Raw genomic sequence first — 24,140 nt, forward strand, 5'->3', positions numbered from 1 at the left:
CCGAGAGCGGCCTGAGCCCTAGCTAGGCGCGCGGTGGACCTGGGCCCTCGCCCCGGGGCAGCACGGGGGTCCTTTAAGAGGCCTTGGCTCTGAGAAGCCGTGCGAGGGCGGGGGGTGGGGAAACAGTGACGTAGCCCGACTCCGCCCCCTCGCCCGACCGCCGTTGCCGCCATGTTTAGTTGTTACTTCTTCACACAAGATGGCGGCTCCCAGGGAGGAGGCATGAGCGCCCTGCCGTTACCGCTCCTCCTGCCGTACAGTTGCCACTCCGGGGCCTAACTCTGGCTCTTTGGAGCGGCTCCTGTGGGAAGGAGTCATAAAGAGGGAAGCGAGGATCGGACGCTGCCTTGCGTTTGGTTTGCAGTGGAAGAACTGACCCAGGAGGAAGAGAATAGGGGGGAAGGGGGAGTTAGTCTCAAGATGGCGGCTCCCAGGGCGGCAGGCGCAGCCTGAGCAGCAGAGGAGGACTCAGGGGAGAGGTTCGAGACCTCACAAGCTGTACGGCGCGAGTCTCCGACCAGCCTCCTGGCCTCCGGCGCGCCTTTGTCCTTCACGAGTGTCGAGGCTGTTTCGGGAGCGGCGGCTGCACTAAGCGCTGGGCGGGGAAGCGGGACGGTCTCAAGATGGCGGCTCCCACAATTGTGGTGTGAGCGCCGGCGGGGCTGGGACAACCGCGGCGCTTGTGGCTCCTTTCCACCCGCCCCGGAAGCCGGCCAGTGCAGGGGACTTGGGGGGTGTGGGAACCGGGCCGGGGCTCCGCCATTTCCGGCGGGGGAGGGCTACGACTGAGGAAGGGAGGAGAGAGGGACGGCTCAAGATGGCGGCTCCCAGGGCCTCCCGCCCGAGCTTGTAAGCGGGAGCGCCCGAGCGAGTTGTCAGGGCGGCGGGACTCGGCGGCCTCCGGCTTCTCGGGGCTAGGCGCTCGAAAGTTTCGGGAGGCTCTTGAAGAGACGGGGTGAGCTAGAAGAAGGGGAAGAGCCGAAGGGAAGGAGGGTAGTTAAGATGGCGGCCTCCATGGAACCGTCCACCGCTGTGTGAGGAACCGCTTCTCCGTGAGAGCTACCTTAGACGAAAGGGGGTGTGTGTGAGAGGAATTGGGGGGCTCCCTTCCCGCTTGGTGACTTTTCCCCCACCGCGGCCTTTCCCGTAACTATGGCTTCGGCCGTGTCGCCCGCCAACTCTCCAGCGGTGCTCCTGCAGCCCCGCTGGAAGCGAGTGGTGGGCTGGTCGGGTCCGGTGCCCCGGCCCCGCCACGGCCACCGAGCCGTGGCCATCAAGGAACTCATCGTGGTGTTTGGCGGCGGCAACGAGGGGATAGTGGACGAACTGCACGTGTACAACACGGGTGAGTGCAAAGCCCGCTGGGTCCTGGGATCTTTCCCTCCCTCCCTCCATCTCCTCCCTCTCCCTCGTCTTCCCTCCCTCCCCTCCTCCCCCTCTTTCCCTCCTCCCCTCCCTCCTCTCCGCCCTCCCTCCCCTCCTTTCTCTTCCCCTTCCCTCCTGCCTCCTCTCCCTCCCGTTCCTCCCTCTCCCTCCGCACTGATCTGCTCTCTCTCTTCCGAGACCCTTTGGTCGGCCCGGCTTCTGTGCCTTTTCCTGCTCTCTCCCCGTTCTTCCTCTGCCCCCCCCCCCCCCCCCCCCGCGTTTGAGGGGTGCTTTTCATTATCCGACAGAAATCCAGTCCGGTTGGTGAGGGGGCGGGGGCGTCGCCGGCGTTGACTCGAGACAGACACCGTTACCCCGCCGGGCGGGCGGGCTGGCGAATGCGTCCCTTTGGCGCAGGCAAAGTCCCACCCCCTTCTTCCCTCCTGCGCCTGCTCAGCTCTTCTTCCTCTTTGATGCTTTTTCGGGAGAAATGACAGCTTCTAGATGATGGATTAGGGGCAGAGTTGAGCCCCTGATTCCGACCTGGGAGGTTGTGTGCCCCGCTGGGTGACCGTCTCAGGGTTTGTGCACCCACAGATAGGCCGGCGTTGCTGCTGCTCCCCCTTTTGCCATTTAGTTCTGCGGTGTTTGCTCCAAATTGCTTCTTTTTTGGATCGGGGGCCCTCCGGTGTAGGAGGTGAATTCCAGTGACCCCATGGTGGGCTAGGTGGACCCTTACCTCTCCTCTTTCTGTGAGGCCGAGGTGGCCGTGCCCCCGTTCATATCTCCCCCAATCCCAGGGCGCTGTTAATTGGGAGGAACGGGATTCCTCGGGACACACAAAGCTGCGGTGCGCGCCCCTTGCCTGGCGTCCTTGCCTGGTCTCGGACTGGGCCGCAGCCTCCTGCAGCCTCTTGCCCGTGGCGGCCCCTTGGCCTGGTTTGCACACGGAGCCGTTGCCTGTGGAAGGGACGTTGGCTCACGGCGCCTCGCCTTGCTCAGGAGGAGGGGCTGGGCACTCTCCCTGAGGCCAGCGGGCCTGTGTGCGCTGTGTTCTGGGGGGGAGAGCGGGAGAGAGCCTAAGACACCCCCCCCCCGGGAGGGGGGAGAGCAGTCTCACTGCGCGCCCTGCACACCCACATGCCTGTCAGTGGTCTTTCAGGAAGTTCTCCTCTGTGGGGGGGTGGGGGGGGATGCGTTGGGGTCGGTGGTGGCTGAGAGCTGTTTTCTAGCTCTGCCCCCAGGCATCACATCTAGCAGACTCCATTTCTCCAGGTCTCTCCTTTCCCAGGGCTCTGGCAATACCAGCTCCTTGAGTCTGGGCCCCACCTCCCACCTGTGAGGGTGCTCTGGGGTTGGGAGTTGGCGCCCAAGGGAGAAAGTGGTTAGAGCAGTGCGGGCTGGGTGCTCCCCTCCCCCTCCCTTGAGGCAGAGTGCAGTTTTCTCCGCACCTTGTAGCTGGCTGCCCCTACCGAGTTGACTTTCAAAGGCTGGTGGGTCGATGGCGACCCTTTGCATTCCGGCTCTTGGCACCTGTTGCCTCCAGCGAGGCCGGGCTGGTTGGCGGTGCTCCCTGCAGGCGTAGACAGCTGCTGTGGCCGCAGTCAGCCGGGGAAGGTGAGGCTGAGGGGCAGGGCTGTTTTTAGAGAGGCCGTTGCCCTGAGCAGAACCTTCTAAACTCCTTGGACTGTCTTTATTCTCACAAGGCCCGGAGCAGGCTCCTTAACAGGGAAATACAATTTTAGAAAGTAGGACAGGGGCCTAATTACCATCAGCTCTGAAGTCCACTGCTTCCAGGGGCTTCTGCATATTCATTAGTTTATGAAAATGAATCGGGCCACTTTGGCATTAATTCATTCCCCATCTGCAAGCGTGGGTCGTGTAGTAGAGGGTAGTCCGCCTTCCGAAGGTCCGCAGCCCCGGATTCCTCCAGTTAGCAGTTTGGAAACTGCCCTTACCAACTCCTTAGGCGATTTCTCAGGAGAGTCACCAGCAGACCCAACTCCCGGGTCCTCACCAAGTGTTGCCCATTATCTGAAGGGCGCAGGAACTTGGCCGGCTTTCGCTGTGTGTCCGCGCTTCTGGTAGCTGCAGGGTTCTTGCGCTCCCTTCGGGACAGATGGGGCTTGGTGTTGCCCTCCTGCCGCCAGTGGCGGCACGGCTGCCTGGCTGCCTTTCCGCTTGCCGTCGTTTCGGTTTAAGTCAGGGCAGGGCAGATCCTTGCGCCTCTTCCTTCTTCTCTCGCCCTCTTCCTTCTGCGGGACGGGAGACCCATTCCTTGTTGTTGAGCTCGGTGGCTCCAGGGGGCGCGTTTGGGGCACTTGTGAGCATTTTGCCGTCTTGGTTAGCTCGGTGGTCTGGGGGTGACGAGCTGGGGGGCCAGCAGGTGTGTGTGAGAAAGTGTGTCCTTCCTCTTCAGCGGCGGTTACCACGGCGGCTGTGAGATACTTGATTGGCCTTTGGGAGTTCTTAGGGTAGCTACTGTCCTTGGCCTTGGGGAGTTGCATTTCAGGGTAGCAAAGCGGATTATGGAGGACCTGGTACCGAGGGAAGACTGTGACCGGTCACCACATCAGCTGCCCAAGGCTGGTCTGCGTCCATGGGTCTTTAATGTCCAGTGACTGTTAACAGCTGGAAGGAGCTTTGCAAAGCATCTAGCGGAACTTCCTTGTTTTTGCACATGAGGAAATTGGGGTCTGAGAGGGGAAGTGACAGGTCTAGGGGTCACCCTGCCAGCCGGTGGTAGGGTCACGCGGGAGTGCCTGGAGTCCAGCTCTTCCTGGACATACTTGGGCTCTCTTCTTCAGTTAACAGGCACAGGCCACCTCCTTGGAAACACCTTGCTGCTCCTCTGTCCCCGTAGCTCATTGGTCACTAAGTTGAGCTTGTCTCAGATCCGTTCCCCCTCCATTATGAGACCTCCCCTCTTCTCACTTGGCTTTTGCAGTCACTTCCTGATTGGCCCTGTTAGTTTCATTTGTCAGGAAATCCTGTTCACCCTTCAAGGCCTGGCTCCAAAGTCACCTTTTCTGAGAAGCCCCCTCTGCCAAATTGCCCTGTTCTGTGCTCCCCAGACTTGACCTTGGTGCAGCCTCCCCCCCCTCCCCCCCCCCCCGGGCTGCTTTTCCCATCATGGGGAGGGCGTGGCAGCCTTCCTACTACATTGGAAGCTTGAGGATGGGAGCGGTCTACTCCGTGCCTCCCCACACTTGGTGTTGCGTCTGCCACACAGGAAGTGCCGTGTTATGACCGAGCGAACAGAAGGGCTACCGGTCGGTCGGTCTACCCAACTGTGCGGGTGAGGGTCTCTAGGGGAGGGTGCATAGAGGTTGATGGGAGCAACTACAAGTGGGTTTGGCAAGTGTGGAAAGGGGTGGGAGCGGCTGATGAAACACGGAAACTGCGGGTGTCAAGCTTGCTGAGGAGAGACAAGGTGGAGTCAGGTTTCTGACCAGCCCACGGAGGGTCCTGTGTGCAGGTGGCCTCCTCTCCTCAGACCACGCCCCCAGCTGCGAGCATTGACCAGCTGGAACGAATGGAGAACAAGGGACCGGAGGCGGGGTCACCCGCTGGATGAGCTACAGATAACGTGATTAAGGGGTACCTGAGAGCAGCCGGTGTGTTTGAGGCAGCGGCCGTGCCATCTGGAGGGCAGCACTGGGGCTGTGGCTTCATGCCACCAAGTGCCTGACAGACCGCCCTTGATGGCGGTGTAGGGCCCCTGCCCCGTGTTCTAGAACAAGACCAGCGCCTCTTAAATGAGGGGTGTCACAGGTCACTTCCAGCCTGGCCGGCCGCATCAGCGATGAGAGCGGGATAGGAAAGCGGCGGGTCGGTCCTGTTTCCCGTGTAGCTTTGTCCCAGGCCTGACCGCTGGCCCCATGGTGGCCCCGTAGCTGCGTGCAGCAGCCCAGAGGGCGCTCAGGTGGGCGAGGATAGCCGATTCCTCCCTGTACGGTGGGCACCTAGCGGTCGGTTTTAAGCTGGTGACAAGGTTCTTGCCTGTGTCTGTCCGTTTTGCTCTATAACCTCAGGTAAGTCACTTCCTCTCTTGGGTTCCGTTCCTTTATCAATTGAGGGAGCTTGGCCTAGGCAGTCTCCCAGGTTTCTTTCAGCTTTTTATCCTGATAAGTTGGATGAAACTCCGTCTCTTCCAATTTGTGCATGGGTGGTTTGCCTCGGCACAGAAAGCTGCTGCTTTTCTTGGTTTGTTTTTGCCACAGGAATGACAGTGAGGGAGGGAGCCGGGACCTGGGGTCTGGGCGCACGCGTGTGCAGCAGGCAGTGCAGCCTCGCACCTGCACCAGGACGACGGCAGAGGGGGACAGTGGTGCTGGGCGTGCTGGAGTCCCAGTGACCCCACCGAACCGTTGAGGGGGGGAGGGGGTCAACAGCCTGTTCCAAAGCAAAGCTGGAGAGGTGGGGAGTGGGGAGCAACAGGAACGCTTTCACCTCAGGAAAGGCTGTAACTGTCCTGGGGGTTACTGGTGTGCTTTTAGATGAGGACAGGCCTTTGGGCCAATGTGCACATGAGGCCCCAGGGTGACAACAAAGGACTTGTTACCTAGTACGCAGGAAGGACGTATGCATAACCAAGTATGCATAACCAAGTACGTGCCTGTGCAGAGGCTGAGAAGCAGTCGAGCAGCCGGGGCCCCCCCGAGGCCCTCCCTGTGGGACTATCCTGACCCTCATTTGGACTCCAGGGCTGCCCCTTTCACGCTCCGGTGCCTCCGTCTCAAGTCACTGACGTTTGACCAATACCGGTTTAGGGGCACCGAATCAGATTTGCATCTGGCGCCCGGTTTGAGGTTTTTGGAGAGAGTATGGCGTGCCGTTTAGGGAGAGTCCTTTAAATAATGTGTAATGAGAAGGACCCCTCGAAAAGAGGAGGATGTGTGCCCCGTGACTCTTCTGGGAGGCCCTGGCTTGGCAAGTGTCTGGGGAGCTGAACATAGGACACAAGCCTTAAGTGAGGGGAGGAGCGGGGTGCTGGATGGTTCTGGTGGTCTCCCCACCCCAGCCCCGGTTACAGGGGATGGATTCGGGGGACGCTTCTGCAGCCAGCAGAGGCTGTGGAGGCTGCCTCAGAAGCTGATGCTACTGCCACCGCTTCTGGATTTCAAGAATGTTCTAGATTGGTGTGGGTGTGGCATGAGGGGAGGGGTGGTGTGGAACATCACCTAGGAAACGCCAGCCGAGATGGAGTCTTGCCCCCCTCCCTGGCTCTCCTCAGCCAGCGGACTGGACTTCCTTGATTGGCCACCCTCACCTGCTCGCCTCCTGCCACTGGCACCTGCAGGGAGGGAGGGCACTGGCTGGTCACGGTCACTCTGTGAACCACTTGGAGGTGTGGCCCCCGTGCCCCCAGGAAGAGGTGCATGGGGCCACCGAGAGGGTATCTTGGGTGTTAGACCTTTCTTTCCAATGATCCACTGAGCAGTTGGGGAAGGAAGTCAGGGCCCACGTTCCCAGAAGCTAATGAATTAGTGACTTCCCGCTTATTAAGACGACCTTGATGAGAAGCCAGGTGGTTGCAGGCTGTCGCAAGGTGGCTTCTGAGGCAAGGGACTTAAAAGATGGCTCGGATGGGGTGCTGGGACTGGATACTGAAATGAGAAGGCCCCACACCCTGGGACAAGGAGGCGCTGTCTTGGCTCCTCCTTTGTCAGGCCACGTTTCGTGGGCTGCTGGATTTGGGGAGTGGGAGGAGTGGGGGCTCTGGTTCTTAGGATCCCCAAGGTATTCTGACTTCTTCCGCTTCCTTTTGTTCCCCCAGCGACTAACCAGTGGTTCATCCCAGCCGTGAGAGGGGACATCCCCCCTGGGTGTGCCGCGTATGGCTTCGTGTGTGACGGCACTCGCCTGCTGGTGTTTGGTGGGATGGTGGAGTATGGGAAATACAGCAATGACCTCTACGAGCTCCAGGTAACGGCCCCCAGCGTGCTCCCCGTGTGGGGGTGGCGGTGGGGAGGCTGCCCAGGAGGCCTCCCAGGTCCCGTGCCTCCCTCACCCCTACCAGGTCCTCCCTCCACAACAAATGGCCCAGGCCCCGATGGTGGCCAGCTCGTTCCTGATTAAATCCCTGAGTCTTGATTTTGCAGGCAAGCCGGTGGGAATGGAAGAGACTCAAAGCAAAGACGCCCAAAAATGGACCCCCTCCGTGTCCTCGGCTCGGGCACAGCTTCTCCCTCGTGGGCAACAAGTGCTACCTGTTTGGGGGTCTGGCCAACGATAGCGAGGACCCCAAGAACAACATTCCGAGGTGAGGCCTCGCCCTCTCCGTGTGCAAGCCCATGAGGGTGGGTGTGCTTCGCCACATGCCAGCCCATGGCACCGTGCCGGGTTCCTTCCTTCTGGGATGTGAGAGGGTGACGCTAGATGCCCTTGAAGGAGTTTCTGGCTCCGAGGTCTCTAACCAGGAGGAGGTGGCATGGCAGGAGGGCTGGGCCCGGGGGGTCAGCAACCCACCTTGCCTTGGGCCGGTCTCTGCTCCTCGGGCCACCTTGGGGCTGGCGCTCTCCTTCCTAGCCCTTGCTACCTGCAGACTTAGTGGTGGTATTTTCCAAGGCTGGTGGCTGAGTGCCTTCGTGAAGTCTGAAGGTAGTCCCAAGCCAGCACCCCTCTTCCCCCGGGGGCCCACGTACAGTGCCCGGCTTTGTGTGCGAGGCAGCCTGCCGCTCTCCTCGGACTCACACTTATCCTTGGGAGCTTCTGGCAGCCCCTCCTCCGGCCTGAGGGTAGAGGAACTTGGAGTTCAACGTAGATTTGGCCCCCTCTGTCTCCCAGGGAGTCTGCTGTTCACCCCTAGAAGCTGCCGAGGCCTCTGGTGCGTGGAGTCAGCGCTTGCCAGAACTGACCTTTCTTCTCCAGGTACCTGAATGACTTATACATCCTGGAATTGCGGCCGGGCTCCGGAGTGGTGGCCTGGGACATCCCCATCACTTACGGCGTTCTGCCTCCACCCCGGGAGTCCCACACTGCTGTGGTCTATACTGAGAAAGACAACAAGAAGTCCAAGCTGGTGATCTATGGAGGGATGAGCGGCTGCAGGCTGGGGGACCTTTGGACCTTGGATATCGGTAAGACATGGCTACGGCTGTTCCGGGAGCCTCGGAGCAAAGTTAGCAGACTGGGCTGGGCCACCGGCGTAGGGTGGTGAGACGGGGCTGACGGCCCAGGGAGCGAGTGTGCTGCTCTGCCCCTCATCCTCTTGGCCAGGGGGCGGGGGGCCGCCGTGTGCGTCAGTCACCTTTGCCCCGAGCTTGTGGCACTGCTCTTAAGAAAGAGCGAGGCTCGGTTGGCTGAGTTGGTCTGCCGTCCTACAGGAGGATAAGGGGAGAGAAGCGAAGATCTTCCTAGGATGGAATTATCTAGACGAGGTAGCGTTCGTCCGTGGTAGACTCTAACAGGAGTGGCATGCCCTGGTGTGTCACGGTCAGGTGGGATGTTGAGAGACCATAAGACCTCGAGGGGCTCCTTGGGCGGGTAAGCAGGGTGGGTGTGAGGAGTGGTAGGAAGCAGCTTGGGTGTTCGACCTGAAGGCAGGCTGAGGGAGAAGCTGGCCGGCGGCACCTGTCCGGTAGGTCAGCACCGGCACTCAGAGGAAACCGTTGATTGCGAGTGAGATTCCTGGCGCCTGGCCGGTGGCCGGTGGGGTGGGGGCCGGTGCGCTAGCGGAGGGTGGGGCGTGGAGTGCAGGGCCTGTGGGGGACGCGCCCCAGCCCCGAGGGACGCAGCTGCCTCCTAGCAGGTGCTCAGGAAGCATGGGAGGGGCGCAGCCGCCAGGATGGTGAACGCGGCTTGGGAAATGCTGGCATCTGCCGGCCAGAGGGCCTGTCGTGGGCTGGAGGGAGCGCAGGCCCGGAATTCTTACACTGCACGCAGGCACCCACCTTCCAGAGCCTTCCCTGCTTCTGGGCAGCGTCCTCTGGGTCGGAGGGCCCGTGTCTGGCATGGCGTAGGTGACCCTCCTCCCTCCCTTGCTCTGCACAGAGACTCTGACGTGGAACAAGCCCAGTCTCAGCGGGGTGGCGCCTCTTCCCCGGAGTCTTCACTCAGCCACGACCATAGGAAACAAGTGAGTAGCAGCCACGGCTCTTGTCTTCCCGGCCCGCCCCACCCCCACGGGGCTCTCGGTTTTGTTCCTGCAATTCCTAAGGCCTGCCGAGGCCCCTTTCCGGCTAGGCTGGCCTTCCGCAGCCCTGTCTTTACATTACGGCCCTGGGAGACCGAGACAGACTCGGGGTAGAGGGGCGCAGACTGTCCTAGATACTCTCCACGAGCAGCCGGGTGTCTTTGTCAATGCCACGGTCCCAAAGCGAATATGAGAATGATGGGGACTGAGGTGAGCTTTAGATGAGCTCGAGTAACGGCTCCACGTGGTGGAGGTGACGCAGGTCTTGTGAGGGCTGAGCCACCAAGAAGGACAGGGTGGCATCGAGAGCTTTCATGCGCCCTGGGGGCCTCTCCCGGGGAGAGCTGGAGGACCAAGCGTGTTTAGAACTTTCTGGATGGAAGAGGTGGCCTCTAGCTCGGCACCTCCTCTACAACCCTCTCCTACTCTTCCCTCCTTCGTCCCAGAATGTACGTGTTTGGTGGCTGGGTGCCTCTCGTCATGGATGACGTCAAAGTGGCCACACACGAGAAGGAGTGGAAGTGTACCAACACACTGGCTTGTCTCAACCTGGGTATGGCCTCCTCGGGCTCGGAGTAGCCTGCGGAGGGCTGCGGGAGGCTGGCCCTCCTCGGTCCCGAGAGCTGTGTGGGGTGTGCTTCTAAGGCCCGTGCCCCTCGAGTCCACGAGAGGCAGCCACTGGTGCGAGCACTCTGAGGGCGCTCCCTGCTTTCATTTTTGAGTAGGCTCTTTTCCTACACGTGGCCCGCCGTCGAAAGCACGGACGCTTAACCGTGCGCAGCCTCCCTCCCGCCTCCTATCCTGCAGAGGCAGCCGCGCTGGTGGCTTCTCCTCCCACTGCAGGGACTTTTCTACATGTCCAAGCGTCGTCTGTAGGTTCCTTTATAAACAAACACGACGGCAGCCTGCTCTCGGCGCCGCGCCACGCCTGGCTTTTCGCTTTACTCTGTCTCGGAGACCGTCCCGTCCCATCCCCGCACGGCGAGCGGCCTCATTCTTTTGAATTGCTATCGAGGTGTTGAAACTTGCACAGACGCTACTCCGTGAGTATCCTTGCACTGTCCTCACCTCCGTGCAAGTGTATTTGAAGGGTAAAAGCCTAGAGGTAGGATCACTGTCGAAGGATGTCGCCAAGCCATCCTGCACAGAGGCTGTGCCCGCGTAAATGCCCCCGGCAGTGCCGGCGTGGCGACCGTCAAACAGCTCTTCGCCAAGTTCAATAGGTGATTGACTCTCCCCACGGGCCGGCCCCCCAGCACCCCTGGCTCACCTTGAACCCCGGCTACCACAGGCACGGGAATCAAATTGCCAGGCACCTTATGGTTTAAGTTTGCATTTCGCTTATTTTGAGCGAGGGTATGTATTTTCCCCAGATCCTCCTGTCGCCTTTTCCGTAACTTGCGTTCCTCTTTGCCCGTCTCTTTTCTACATAGGCTCTTGTGTTGTTTGATGTGCGAGAAGTGAGACCTCTGGCTGTGCGTTTCAAATAGTTTCCCCAGTTTGTGGTTTATAATTACATCTTTTACGGTCTTTTTGCCGTACCGAGTTATCTTTCGTTCGTTCGTTTGTTTGTTTTTAATTTAGTACTCTTTAATGACTTCCTGGTTTGGATTCCCCATCCCTGACAGCGAAAGGCCAGAGGGCCACTGGGGGTTGTGGGTTCGCTTGCCGTCCTCACTGACCTCCAACCCCACCGTCCCCAGATACCATGGCCTGGGAGACCATCCTGATGGACACGCTGGAGGACAATATTCCCCGGGCCCGAGCCGGCCACTGTGCCGTAGCCATCAACACCCGCCTGTACATTTGGAGTGGGCGCGACGGCTACCGAAAGGCCTGGAACAACCAGGTCTGCTGCAAGGACCTGTGGTACCTGGAGACAGGTGAGGCAGCTGCACGGGGGCCTGCGGGCCTGCTGCAGCGCAGCGGAGCCACAGCGCGGGGCCTCCCGGCGCGACCCCTTCTCACCGGCCGTGCCCTCTTGCAGAAAAGCCACCACCCCCGGCCCGGGTACAGCTGGTACGAGCCAACACCAATTCCCTGGAGGTGAGCTGGGGGGCCGTGGCGACAGCCGACAGTTACCTTCTGCAGCTCCAGAAATATGACATTCCCGCCACGGCCGCTACTGCCGCCTCCCCCACGCCCAATCCGGTCCCGTCTGTGCCCGCCAACCCTCCCAAGAGCCCCGCCCCGGCAGCAGCCGCACCTGCCGTGCAGCCGCTGACCCAGGTAGGCATCACGCTCCTGCCCCAGGCTGCTGCCGCGCCCCCGACCACCACCGCCATCCAGGTCTTGCCGACGGTACCCGGCAGCTCAATCTCCGTGCCCACGGCGGCCAGGACTCAAGGTGAGCGGGGCCTCGCACTTCAGAGGGTAGGGGCTACTCTCTGGGAGGCCGTGTGCCCGAGAGGGCCGCTGAAGATAGCACACCTGGCCGTCGGCAGCACTGGCTTGTGGCCGAGCGCTGGGGCCGGGAGAAAGCTCGGACCCGCTTGCGGGGACAGTGGCTGAGGGTGTCTGGAAGGACCAGATGTGAAGCGCCAGCAGGTCCCAGAAGCAGTTCGCGTTCGCACCGGGTGCGACGGAGGCCCGGGCCTCTGCTGATGGCCACCTCCTTCCCTCGCCAGGCGTCCCCGCTGTTCTCAAAGTCACCGGTCCTCAGGCCACGACAGGAACCCCGCTGGTCACCATGCGACCTGCCAGCCAGGCTGGGAAAGCCCCCGTCACCGTGACCTCCCTTCCTGCAGGCGTGCGAATGGTTGTGCCGACGCAGAGTGCCCAGGGCACGGTGAGGAGCTGGTGGGTGGGGTGGGATTTCCTGGTGGTTGGTGGCACCCAGCCTTAGTGCCGTTCAGCCTGGGCTTTTCTGGGCCAGGAATGTACCGGTGAGGCAAATTGTCCTCAGTCAGTTAATACGAGTTAATAAGTTGATGCCTCGGAAGGACTTCCCCGCTGTCTGAATCTGATTCAGACAAGGGCATCTTAAACGTGAACTTCCTTGTTTGGAAGCCTGCAGGGAGGACCTAGGCACCTGGGGTTTGACCCAGGGCCAGGAGGAGAGAGCTGTGTCTAATTCTGTGGTCTTTAGAAAGTATCTAGAGCTTCTGGCAAAATCCTGTTGCTGGGCCACTGCACCCGGTCAGCAGCAGGGGCCAAGGTGGGGCTGACAGGTGCTGCTGGGAGGGACGCCGGGCGGGACGGAGGCTCTCCGGGCAGGGCCGGGCCTCTCGATGGGTTCTGCTGAAGCGTCTGGAGCAGGGGGCGAGGCAGCCTCGGTCCTGGTGCCGGGTGTGGGCTCACGCCCCCTGTGCCCACCGCAGGTGATTGGCAGCAGCCCGCAGATGAGCGGCATGGCCGCACTGGCAGCTGCAGCTGCTGCCACCCAGAAGATCCCGCCCTCGTCAGCGCCCACGGTGCTGAGTGTCCCGGCAGGCACGACCATCGTCAAAACCGTGGCTGTGACGCCAGGCACCACCACCCTCCCGGCTACTGTAAAGGTGGCCTCCTCGCCGGTCATGGTGAGCATTCCTTGTGCCGGGTTCTGAGCCAGGGCAGCCTCGGGGCCGGGGGCTTCTGAGCGCCGTGTTAAGACAGCAGTCACTCCCTCCGGGCTTTGGACCTGCCCCCGTGGGGCCACCGGCCCGTAATTGCCGCTTGCCACGGGCTCTGGAATGAGTGGGTACTTTTCGGGACGTGGCAGCCTGAGGCTGGCCGCGCTCTCTGTCGGTGCGGGAAAGGCAAAGCCCGGCAAGCTGCTTCGGGCCCCTCTGGGCGGAAGCTGGGCCTCTCCGCCCTGCCCCACTCACGGCTCATCGCCACCCCTTCAAGGTGAGCAACCCGGCCACTCGGATGCTGAAGACTGCGGCCGCCCAGGTGGGGACGTCTGTCTCCTCTGCTGCCAACACATCCACCCGCCCCATCATCACGGTGCATAAGTCGGGAACTGTGACAGTGGCCCAGCAAGCCCAGGTGGTGACCACGGTGGTGGGTGGAGTCACCAAGACCATCACCCTGGTGAAGAGCCCCATCTCTGTCCCAGGAGGCAGTGCTCTGGTGAGTGACGGGTGCCACCCTGCTGCATGGGGCCGCGACCGGCCTGTGGCGCTACCCCGGGCCTGGGCCCGGGTCAGGAGAGGCCGGACCCGAGCCGTGCTCGTAATTGGTTTCCGGATCACTCCTTGCTCCGTCCTTTGTTTCAGATTTCCAACCTGGGCAAGGTGATGTCAGTGGTTCAGACCAAACCGGTTCAGACTTCAGCGGTCACAGGCCAGGCATCTACGGGCCCGGTGACTCAGATCATCCAGGTGAGCTTGTGGGACCCAGACTCTGACACTCACGAGGGGGCTCCGGGCCACAGGAAGGAGTTGTGTCCCCTCCTGGAGAAGATCCCTCGAGCACGTGTGGTGCAGAAAGTCCTGCTGCTTGGTGCGGTCGCTCTCAGTCTTCAGAACATCCCCTAAGCCGCTCGGGCCACCGGTGGAGAGTAGCCGGAGCAGACTTTCTGCCACAGTTTGCATCGTGGTAGTCGGTGGTGTCCGTTCACCTTGTTCTCCTCCGGCTGTTTTCCTTTTCGAGACGTACTTTTTGTTTGGCCTTTTTTTCTGAAATTTAAGTAAGCTTTGTGCCCAGCACACGAGCACAGAGCCCAGCGCTGGGCTTGAACGCCCAACCCTGAGGTCAAGACCTGAGCTGAGATCAAGAGTCGGACCCTTAGTCGGCTGAGCCGCTCTTTGCATCTAGACGTTGTCGTCGTCGTCGTCGTCGACGTTGTTGTTGTTGAGTAGGCTTCCACGTGTTTTTCTGTCGCAGACCAAAGGGCCCCTGCCGGCCGGGACCATCCTGAAGCTGGTAACCTCCGCGGACGGCAAGCCCACCACCATCATCACTACCACGCAGGCCAGCGGGGCCGGGACTAAGCCCACCATCCTGGGCATCAGCAGCGTGTCCCCGAGCACCACCAAGCCGGGCACGACCACCATCATCAAGACCATCCCCATGTCGGCCATCATCACGCAGGCCGGCGCCACAGGTAGGGGCCTCCACGGTGCGCTGGCGAGGGGCCGCTCCAGGAGGCGGACGCCAGACGGGCGGACGGGGGCTGGGCTGCGGCGTGCTTTTGCTTTTGTTCTGCTTTTTCTCTCTCCTCTCTCTCCTTGCCTCTTGTCGCACGTTCATAGGGAGGTGGCGGGGCTGCGGCTGTACCTGGCACTCTGTTTGCAGTGAGGGGCAGTGGGAGGGACTGCTTGGAAGAGGGCCCGAGGGAAGTGGGGAATGGGCGCCGGAGAAGAGGAGCTCCAGAGGCCAAGCCGCCCTTCTCCCGTCCAGGTGTGACCAGCAGTCCGGGCATCAAGTCCCCCATCACCATTATCACCACCAAGGTGATGACTTCAGGAACTGGAGCGCCTGCCAAAATCATCACAGCTGTCCCTAAAATCGCCACTGGCCACGGGCAGCAAGGAGTGACCCAGGTGAGGCGTGCCGGGCCCTCCCCTCACCCCGGTGTCCAGGCCAGGACCCCAGCAGGCCACACGTGTCCTGAGGGGCCTGGGAGGGGGGCAGCCCAGGCTCTAGGCAAGCTGAGAGTGACGCAGGGGCGATTTCCTCTGGCATTCCAGGTGGTGCTAAAGGGGGCCCCCGGACAGCCGGGCACCATCCTCCGCACCGTGCCCATGGGGGGTGTCCGCCTGGTCACCCCCGTCACCGTCTCTGCCGTCAAGCCAGCAGTCACCACGTTGGTTGTGAAGGGCACCACAGGTGTGTAGCCTGTAGGCTGGGCCCGCTTCCCCACAGGAGGGCTGGTGGGGGGGCGCCGGTGCCCTCTCCCAGCCCCCCCCTTCCCTTGGGGTGTGCCGGAGGAGAGCTGCCGGAAGGGAGGAGGCGCGGCCACCGGCCTTACCGCCCCCTTCCTGCCCTTAGGCGTCACGACCCTGGGCACAGTGACAGGCACCGTCTCCACCAGCCTTGCCGGAGCTGGGGGCCACAGTACCAGCGCCTCCCTGGCCACGCCCATCACCACGTTGGGCACCATCGCCACCCTCTCAAGCCAAGTGATCAACCCCACCGCCATCACCGTGTCGGCTGCGCAGACCACGCTGACGGCGGCCGGCGGGCTCACCACCCCCACCATCACCATGCAGGTAGGGCGGCCGGAGAGCACGGCGCTGAGGGGCGTGGGGGGGGGCACACGTCTGTGACCCCAGGCGGGCACGTCTGAGCCCCAGCTCAAGGCTTCTGGGCTTTGTCTTGGGGCCCTGCGCCACATCCTCTTTTCCTCCCCCGCGTCGTACCCGGGGCCCGCGTCCCTGTCGCGCCACGTGATTCTCAGTCACTGTCTAACCGTCCGTCGTATTGAGATCTCAGACGCGAGGCCTTTCCAGTGGTTGAACACTGGGCTGTTCGACTCGCGATCTAGAGCACGCGACAGATCCCCTTCACGTGCACATGGCACTTTTCTTCCCTTCGTCCGTCTTCAGCTGAGTCCGTAGAAGCGTCAAAGCCTCTGTTGCTGGCCTTTGTGTGGTGCTGGGTTAGCGGGGTTCCCTCCCTGACCCCACAGCCGCTCCCCAGTGCCTGTGGCCTTTGAGGTGGGGACCGTGTCTCTTCCCCGGTCCCTGAGCGAGCCAGCGTCTGGGGGTCAGAGGGCAAGCGGGTTCTGGATTGACCAAGGAGGCTGTCCCTTTAGGAGCCGACGTGGTCCCGGCAGCACGGGTGGCGCTACAGGATGGTGGGAGGGACGGGCAGACGGGAAGTTCCCGAGCTGACTTCCCATCTGGCGTCTCCCGCAGCCTGTCTCCCAGCCTACCCAGGTGACGCTCATCACGGCGCCCAGTGGAGTCGAGGCCCAGCCCGTGCATGACCTCCCCGTGTCCATTCTGGCCTCGCCCACCACAGAACAGCCCACGGCCACGGTCACCATCGCCGATTCAGGCCAGGGTGAGGTGCAGCCGGGCACCGTGACGCTGGTCTGCTCCAACCCGCCCTGCGAGACCCACGAGACGGGCACCACCAACACAGCCACCACCACCGTCGTGGCTAACCTCGGGGGGCAGCCGCAGCCCACCCAAGTGCAGTTCGTCTGTGATAGACAGGAGGCGGCCGCTTCTCTCGTGGCCTCGACGGTGGGGCAGCAGAACGGCAGCGTGGTTCGCGTCTGCTCCAACCCGCCGTGCGAGACCCACGAGACGGGCACCACCCACACGGCCACCACCGCCACGTCCAACATGGCTGGGCAGCATGGCTGCTCCAACCCGCCGTGTGAGACCCACGAGACCGGCACCACCAGCACCGCCACCACCGCCGTGTCGAGCATCGGCGCCGGCCAGCAGCGAGACCTCCGCCGTGCCTGCGTGGCCGGCACCGCTCCTGCCGTGGTCCGGGTCGGCATGGCCGCCGGGGTGTCAGAGGGAGCCCAGGGCTCCGTCAAGGCCTCGTGCCAAACCCACCAGACCGGCGTGACCGGTACCGCCGTGACTGTGCTGGCCACCGGGGCCCCATGCTCGGCCGGCCCGCTCCTTGGGCCGGCCCTGGCGGTGGAGGCCGGCGGCCGCGGCGCCACCTTCGTGCAGCTGGCCGCCGTGAGTGGCCAGGTCAGACCCAGCGGCCCCGTGGCCGGCTTGAGTCAGCTGGCGTCCATGGGGCGCCAGCCGGAGGCTCATCACACCCACACGACCAACACCCCCACCACGGTCCGCTCCGCCATGGGTGCCGGAGAGCCCGGCGAGGCACGGGGGACCCCCACACCCGCGTACGAGAGCTCGGCCAGTGGCGCCGTGACTGTGACGGCCCTGGAGGCGCTGCTGTGCCCTTCGGCCACTGCGAGCCAAGTCTGCTCCGACCCGCCGTGTGAGACCCATGACACGGGCACCACCCACACCACCACTACCTCGAATGCCGGCAGCGCCCAGCGGGTCTGCTCCAACCCGCCCTGCGAGACCCACGAGACGGGCACCACCCACACGCCCACCACGGCCACGTCCAACGGGGGTGCGGGCCAGCCTGAGGGCGGGCAGCAGCCCCCCGCCGGCCGCCCCTGCGAGACACACCAGACCACGTCCACCGGTACCACCATGTCGGTCGGCGTGGGCGCCTTGCTCCCCGTGGAGTCCGGCTTGGAGGTGGCGGCGCCTCCCTCCATCACCCCCCAGGCTGCTGCTTCGTTGCTGGCTCCTTTCCCGACGCAGAGGGTGTGCTCCAACCCCCCTTGTGAGACGCACGAGACGGGCACCACACACACGGCCACCACCGTCACCTCGAACATGAGCTCAAACCAAGGTGAGCGAAGGCCGCCAGCCCGGCGTTAGTCGTCTCCCCGAGCCCGGGGCTCAGGGGCTGAGGGAGGTGGAAACCGAGAGGTCCCCTTAGCCACAGGCCGGTACTTGGATTTCTTGGGGCTCGGTTTCCCAGCAGAGGGTAGAGTTCTCCAGGTGACAGCGTCCCCTGGGGGCAAAGCCAGGTAGAGGCTCTCGGGCTCCTGCTGCCCTGCCTCCCCACCCCCACAGGCCCCTACTGGCCTAGTGCTTGTCACCCTTCTCTCTGCTTGCACCCCTCTGCAGATCCCCCACCAGCCGCCAGTGACCAGGGAGACGTGGAGAGCACCCAGGGCGACAGCGTGAACATCACCAGCTCCAGTGCCGTTACGACAACCGTGTCCTCCACACTGACGAGGGCTGTGACCACTGTGACACAGTCCACCCCAGTCCCGGGCCCCTCGGTACCGGTAAGAGCCCCGGGAGGATCCCCTCGTACCTCCTCTCTGCTGCTCACGGCACCCGTGGCCTGTACCATTCCCGAGTTGGACACCAGGTGTCGCTCTTGCACCGAGCACGCTGCCGTTCTTCGGCCCTCTTGCTGACCACAAAAAGGCCGCCTGGGGCACCCAGGCCTAGCGTCTTGCAGACGCTTCTGTTTCCTTCGTGTTTCCCGTGGCTTGTCATTTGGCAGTAACCTGTAAGAGGGACACAGCGGGAACCTGGGTGCCCCTTTGGCTAGACCGGGAAGCGTCTCTGAGGATGGGTGAAGATCAGCCAGCAGGTCCCAAGGGTCTCTCTCTTCATGCTGCATTCGCTCTCTCTCAGTCACCTGCTGCCCCTCCCCGTTGAATGGGGTTTTGCTGGCCCACGGCGAATGAAAGTCGAGGCCTACAGGGAAGGATGAAGGCTGCCTGCTTCTGGCCGCTCCCTCCTCCCTGCTGACGGGGGCTTCTCTCCCTTTCTAGAAGATCTCATCAGTGACTGAGTCTACCCCAGGGGCTCTGACCACCGAAGTCCCCATCCCAGCCACGATAACAGTGACCATAGCCAACACAGAAACTTCTGACATGCCCTTCTCTGCTGTTGACATCCTGCAGCCCCCAGAGGAACTCCAGGCCTCGCCAGGGCCCCGCCAGCAGCTTCCGCCACGGCAGCTCCTGCAACCCGCCTCCACGCCCCTGATGGGGGAGTCCGCCGAGGTCCTGTCAGCCTCCCAGACCCCTGAGCTCCAAGCCGCCGTGGATCTGAGCGGTACAGGGGACCCGTCTTCGGGCCAGGAGCCCGCCAGCTCCGCCGTGGTGGCCACTGTGGTGGTCCAGCCGCCCCCGCCTACGCAGTCTGAAGTAGACCAGCTGTCGCTTCCTCAAGAGCTGATGGCCGAAGCCCAGGCAGGCACCACCACCCTCATGGTGACGGGGCTCACCCCCGAGGAGCTGGCGGTCACCGCTGCCGCTGAAGCAGCCGCCCAGGCTGCAGCCACCGAGGAGGCCCAGGCCCTGGCCATCCAGGCGGTGCTCCAGGCTGCGCAGCAGGCCGTCATGGGTAGGTGCTGGGTGGGGGGGCAGCTCGCCACTCTGTCTTTGTCGAGGCCATACGGGAGACCCAAGGGGGAGATGGGGCCCTCGAGCGGAGCAAAGACACGGGGTTCTGGAGCTTCCCTGCTGACAGCTCTGGCCAGATGGCCGCAGTGATGGGCGGCCTGAGGAGAAGTGGCTCAGTCCACAGCAGGCGGCCTGAATCAGATGTGACGGCGGCGGGGTGGGGGACCAGTGCGGCGGCTCGGCCGGGCCGGGCACGGCACCCAAAAAGTTAGGCAGGGTCCCTTGGGCTGGGGAGGGCCCGGAAACAAGGTCTGCAGGCCTGCGGCCGGCGACAGATCGCCCTGGCCGGCGCTCCTCTTGAGTAGCGTCTCTCTCCCCTCCCGCCCCCCCGGAGCAGGCACCGGGGAGCCCATGGACACGTCTGAGGCGGCGGCGGCCGTGACGCAGGCCGAGCTGGGCCACCTGTCCGCCGAGGGCCAGGAGGGCCAGGCCACCACCATCCCCATCGTGCTGACGCAGCAGGAGCTGGCCGCTCTGGTGCAGCAACAGCAGCAGCTGCAGGAGGCACAGGCCCAGCAGCACCACCACCTGCCCACCGAGGCCCTGGCGCCTGCTGACAGCCTCAACGACCCGGCCATCGAGAGCAACTGCCTCAACGAACTGGCCGCCGCCGTCCCCAGCACCGTGGCCCTGCTGCCCTCCACAGCCACTGAGAGTAAGCGGGGCCGGCCAGCCGACGCGTGTGGTGTGGCCCGAGGGCAGCCCACCCCCCCCCCACCCGTGGCAGCTGGGTGTCTGGGGCCGTGCCCACTGACGTCTTCTTTCCTCGCAGGCCTGGCTCCGTCCAACACATTTGTGGCCCCCCAGCCGGTCGTGGTAGCCAGCCCTGCCAAACTACAGGCCGCGGCGACCCTGACCGAAGTGGCCAATGGCATCGAGTCCCTGGGCGTGGTGAGTCTTGTACGACGGAGCTTCGGGGGGTGTTGCCTTTGCACCCCAGAGGCTGAGAGTGTGAGTCCTCCTTCTCCTCTTCCAGAAGCCAGACTTACCGCCCCCGCCCAGCAAAGCCCCCGTGAAGAAGGAGAACCAGTGGTTCGACGTGGGCGTCATTAAGGGTACCAACGTAATGGTGACACACTATTTCCTGCCACCAGACGATGCCGTCCCGTCCGACGTAAGTTTTCCTGGGAGCCGATGCCCTTGGCGGGGTGGATCCTGGCCGTGAGGCAGGTATCCAGGCTCGTGGGAACCTCGGAAGCTTCCCAGGGGTGCCTGTCTCGGGGCCGGCCCCGAGCACAGCCAGGCGTAGAGCCTTCTCCACGCGCTTTTCCTGCGCCTCTCGAAGCAGCAGAGGAGCGCAGGCTCGGCCCCCTCCCGCCGCTGCCAGCCCTTTCCCCGTCTCCCTCTCCCACATGGGTCCACATCTTCCCCGGGACAGGACGCTGCTCTGCTGGCCCCAGAACCCCACCCCAGAACTGCGGACTCGGCAGCGGGGTTTACGTGCCTCTCTTCTCTCTCTCCCTGCTCTCCCGGCCTCTTGTGCCAGGATGACTCGGGCGCCGTCCCCGACTACAGCCAGCTGAAGAAACAGGAGCTGCAGCCGGGCACGGCCTACAAGTTCCGTGTCGCTGGGGTCAACGCCTGCGGCCGGGGGCCCTTCAGCGAGATCTCTGCTTTCAAGACGTGTCTGCCCGGCTTCCCGGGGGCTCCCTGTGCCATTAAAATCAGCAAAGTGAGTCTCGCCGTGGGGCGGGCCTATCCCCAGCTCGTCCCCCCGCCTGCCCGCGGCAGGGCGGGCCCAACCTCAGTCCACACACGGGGTGCTCCCTTCTGTGCTGGGCCACGTGGGGGTGACTCAGCAGGGGCCCCAGGACGTGGACTGTCTGCCGGTCATGGAGTGCAGCTTCTGGTCCTGGCTGTCACCGGTTGCTGGAGTGACGGGGGCAGATTCCTTCCGGCTCCCCGTCGTCCTCCTGCTCCCTGACACGGCAGCTCGTGTTCGGTGTGGGTCTGTTACGTGCCGCGTTCCCCGTGGCTCGTTCGGAGGTCTGGGACCTGATGAGGAAACTGAGGCACCGAGAGGCTAAGTGCCAAGTCACACGTTAGGTGGCAGAGCAGGTGGATGAAGACTGTGTCTTCAGTCCCCGCTCGTTTTATTTTGTTGTTACGCCGGGCCGCCTTCCAGGTTGGGGCAGGCGAGGCCACGTCCTCCCAGCTCCTCGCGTTTGCTGTGTCTACCGTGAGACGGGTCCGTTGTGTCAGGAAGAGGGGCGGAGTCTGAGCAGTGGGTTCTGGAAGCTGTGACGCGTTCTCGCTCCTCTGTCCCTGGGCGGGCAGACGGAGATCGAGGTATAAAGGCCAAAGAAGGCATGGCTTGACCTCTGCCCCCTTGCTTCTAGAGTCCAGATGGTGCTCACCTCACCTGGGAGCCGCCGTCCGTGACGTCCGGCAAGATCATCGAGTACTCGGTGTACCTGGCCATCCAGAGCTCGCAGGCCGGTGGCGAGCCCAAGAGCTCCGCCCCGGCCCAGCTGGCCTTCATGCGGGTGTACTGCGGGCCCAGCCCCTCCTGCTTGGTGCAGTCGTCCAGCCTCTCCAACGCCCACATTGACTACACCACCAAGCCCGCCATCATCTTCCGCATCGCCGCCCGCAACGAGAAGGGCTACGGCCCTGCCACCCAAGTCAGGTGGCTGCAAGGTGGGTGTCGTCCGTCAGGCTCCTTGGCCGAGCCTCGGGTGGGGTGGGCTGACCTGGCCCCAAGCGGGACTTTGGAGCTTTGTTATAGACTCAAGGGAGGTGGCCTCGGGTGCTAGGGAGGAGTTGGAGGGCGGCGGGAGGGGCACCTTGCCTCCTCTGTGGGCTCGGGGAATGCAGTCCAGGGTTGTTTGAGGCGAGATAGGGACGGCGAGAACTTGAAGTAGGAGGCACAGGGTGAGGCCCGAGCCCAGGCGGCGGGGGGGTGGGGGGGAGCGGAGGCCCCGGGATGCCCTGTCAGGTTTTGTGCCAGTTCCCCTGAGGCTGATGACGGGAGGACAGGGAGGGCCTCGGAGCCTGAGCCCGGGGGCGACCGCGGGAGGTGGCACACGCAGGCCGAGTGGCCGGCTGCCGACTCGGGCCGACGGGCTCTGGAGCTTGCGGGCGGGGGCCACGCTGTCCCCACGGTTGCCCTCTCGGCCTGTGTGCTGCCATGTGGCTGAAGCCGTCCTGCCTGCCCGCCTCACCGAGCTGCTTACCGTGCCGTCTTTCCCTTCAGAAACCAGTAAAGACAGCTCCGGCGCCAAGCCAGCCAGCAAGCGGCCCATGTCCTCTCCGGAAATGTAAGCAGAATGCCCCTTTCGGGAACCTTCTAAGGCTGGGGGTTGAAAGGCTGGGGGCTCAACCACTGGGAAGAAGGAGCAGTGGCGATAGTATGGCTCTTCTCTTCCCTAGAAGGATTGGAGAGTGCTAACTGGGTATGAACTCCTACCAGGCCCCGACCACAGAGGTTCGAGTCCCTCCCGCGGTTTCCCAGCACTGCCGGGACCCTTGCTGATAGTGTCTTTCCTCTTTCTTTTCTTCTTCCAAGGAAATCCGCTCCAAAGAAATCTAAGGCAGATGGTCAGTGAGAGGCAGCTCCCTGCTCCTGGATTCTTCGCCAGACCCCCCCTCTGCTTCAGGAACGCCACCTGCCAGGGCCCACCCACCCCACCCACCCGGCGCTCAAACTTCACCCTCAGGAGCCACTGGCCGCCACTCATTCTCTCTCCCTTTCTGTTTTTAAAATAATCTCAAGAAAGCACATTTTATCATTGCCGCGGGTGGGAGCAGAACCCAGATCTGGAAGAGCAGCGAGCACGTCCGGTGGCAGTGAGCCCCCGACCCCAGCCACGCCGGGGCCCTCGACGGGCGCTACACAGAGACTTTGGACAAAGAAGACAGAACGGAGAGCGTGCCTCTTGCAGCTTTTCCCCTTGGTTCTCGGGAGGGGGGGGACGGCCCGGGGCGGAGGGGGTGCGGCAAGGAAGCGGAAGGAAGCCGGCCCCAGCCCCTCCCCTGGCCCGAGAAGACCAGGGGCGCCCGCGCACCACATGTCCCATCTGCTTCCGTTTTACCTGTTCCCTTTGCATCTCCGCCACCTGGCGGCCCGTGCTTGAGCTTTGTCCAGCCCCGTCAGCCTGGCGATTTCTCAGCGGCCTTTGTACTCCGACCCTCTCCCCTTCCCTCTTCTTTCCTGGGTAGAGAGCTAGAACGCAAGAAGAAAGAGAAAGGAAGGGGGAAGAACCGGCCCCTGGTGGTGGCCTGAGCAGTGTTCTGTGCAAATCTCCTGACTCCCGGCGGGGCGGAGGGCAGCCCCCAGCGAGCCCGGCTTTGGCCCCTGGGTCGGGGTAGGGGCCACACCACCAACTGCTGCATTTGTTGTATTTTTTTTTTTTAAGTTGGAATTGAAGTTAACATTTTTATTGTAATTTTAGCCTTAGTGTGTGGGGTTTTGTCCCTTTTTCATTGTTGTTAGTTGTGTACAGAACGTGTATCTTTTTCTTTTCTTTCTTCCTTTTTTTTTTTTTTTTTAACTTTTACTTTTTTCTCTTTGGCTAAGCCTTGGCAGGGATCTTTCTGGAAGAAAAGCTGGGGGCAGCCCGGGCAGGAGAGGTGTGGACTCTCCCCTGTAGGCGTGATGTTTGCCGCCTGGCCCGATTTCCTCTTGCTGGCCCCTGCCGTCTGCCCCTTTGCCCCTTTGCCCGTCCCCAGGCCTCTGGGACAAGGGAGGAGGGAGCTGGCGAAGCTCGAAGCTCACTCCCCTTGGGCGATTGCTCCACACTTGTAGGACTGAGCTTGACAGTTGCCGGAGGAGGAGCAGGTCCTGGG

At 62.9% G+C, this 24,140-nt stretch overlaps 1 protein-coding gene across 6 annotated transcripts; it reads left to right on the top strand.

Annotated features, from left to right (window-relative positions):
* Positions 1 to 106: 106 nt before the first annotated feature.
* HCFC1 (host cell factor C1) lies at positions 107 to 23,528 on the top strand. 6 transcript variants are annotated; one of them, XM_040467478.1, is made up of 27 exons: positions 114 to 1,345; positions 7,145 to 7,293; positions 7,470 to 7,630; positions 8,239 to 8,447; positions 9,361 to 9,445; positions 9,949 to 10,055; positions 11,206 to 11,385; positions 11,490 to 11,548; positions 11,756 to 11,849; positions 12,130 to 12,290; positions 12,823 to 13,020; positions 13,331 to 13,555; positions 13,702 to 13,806; positions 14,312 to 14,531; positions 14,828 to 14,970; positions 15,118 to 15,256; positions 15,419 to 15,639; positions 16,288 to 17,773; positions 18,055 to 18,218; positions 18,849 to 19,293; positions 19,687 to 20,007; positions 20,125 to 20,243; positions 20,329 to 20,466; positions 20,839 to 21,024; positions 21,692 to 21,992; positions 22,549 to 22,612; positions 22,861 to 22,989. In XM_040467478.1, exons 1-27 carry the CDS (start codon positions 1,153 to 1,155, stop codon positions 22,898 to 22,900), a joined length of 5,913 nt encoding a protein of 1,970 aa, XP_040323412.1. In that variant the 5' UTR covers positions 114 to 1,152; the 3' UTR covers positions 22,901 to 22,989. The 6 variants fall into 6 exon arrangements, with proteins under 6 accessions (XP_040323413.1, XP_040323409.1, XP_040323412.1 ...); XM_040467475.1 differs by having other exon boundaries at positions 113 to 1,345; positions 11,490 to 11,849; positions 18,717 to 19,293; XM_040467476.1 differs by having other exon boundaries at positions 11,490 to 11,849.
* Positions 23,529 to 24,140: the final 612 nt, after the last annotated feature.

Source organism: Herpailurus yagouaroundi, unplaced genomic scaffold (genome assembly GCF_014898765.1).
Source record: "Herpailurus yagouaroundi ecotype Mexico unplaced genomic scaffold, PumYag 67493, whole genome shotgun sequence".
Lineage (NCBI taxonomy): Eukaryota > Metazoa > Chordata > Mammalia > Carnivora > Felidae > Herpailurus > Herpailurus yagouaroundi.

What these genes read in the sequence shown, in the direction of transcription:
- HCFC1 (XM_040467475.1), top strand. Translation starts at nt 1,153, where the DNA reads ATGGCTTCGGCCGTGTCGCCCGCCAACTCTCCAGCGGTGCTCCTGCAG. An exon ending in ACTGGCTTGTCTCAACCTGG is followed by an intron (nt 10,056 to 11,205) that starts GTATGGCCTCCT and finishes CACCGTCCCCAG; the next exon opens with ATACCATGGCCTGGGAGACC. An exon ending in GAACATGAGCTCAAACCAAG is followed by an intron (nt 17,774 to 18,054) that starts GTGAGCGAAGGC and finishes ACCCCTCTGCAG; the next exon opens with ATCCCCCACCAGCCGCCAGT.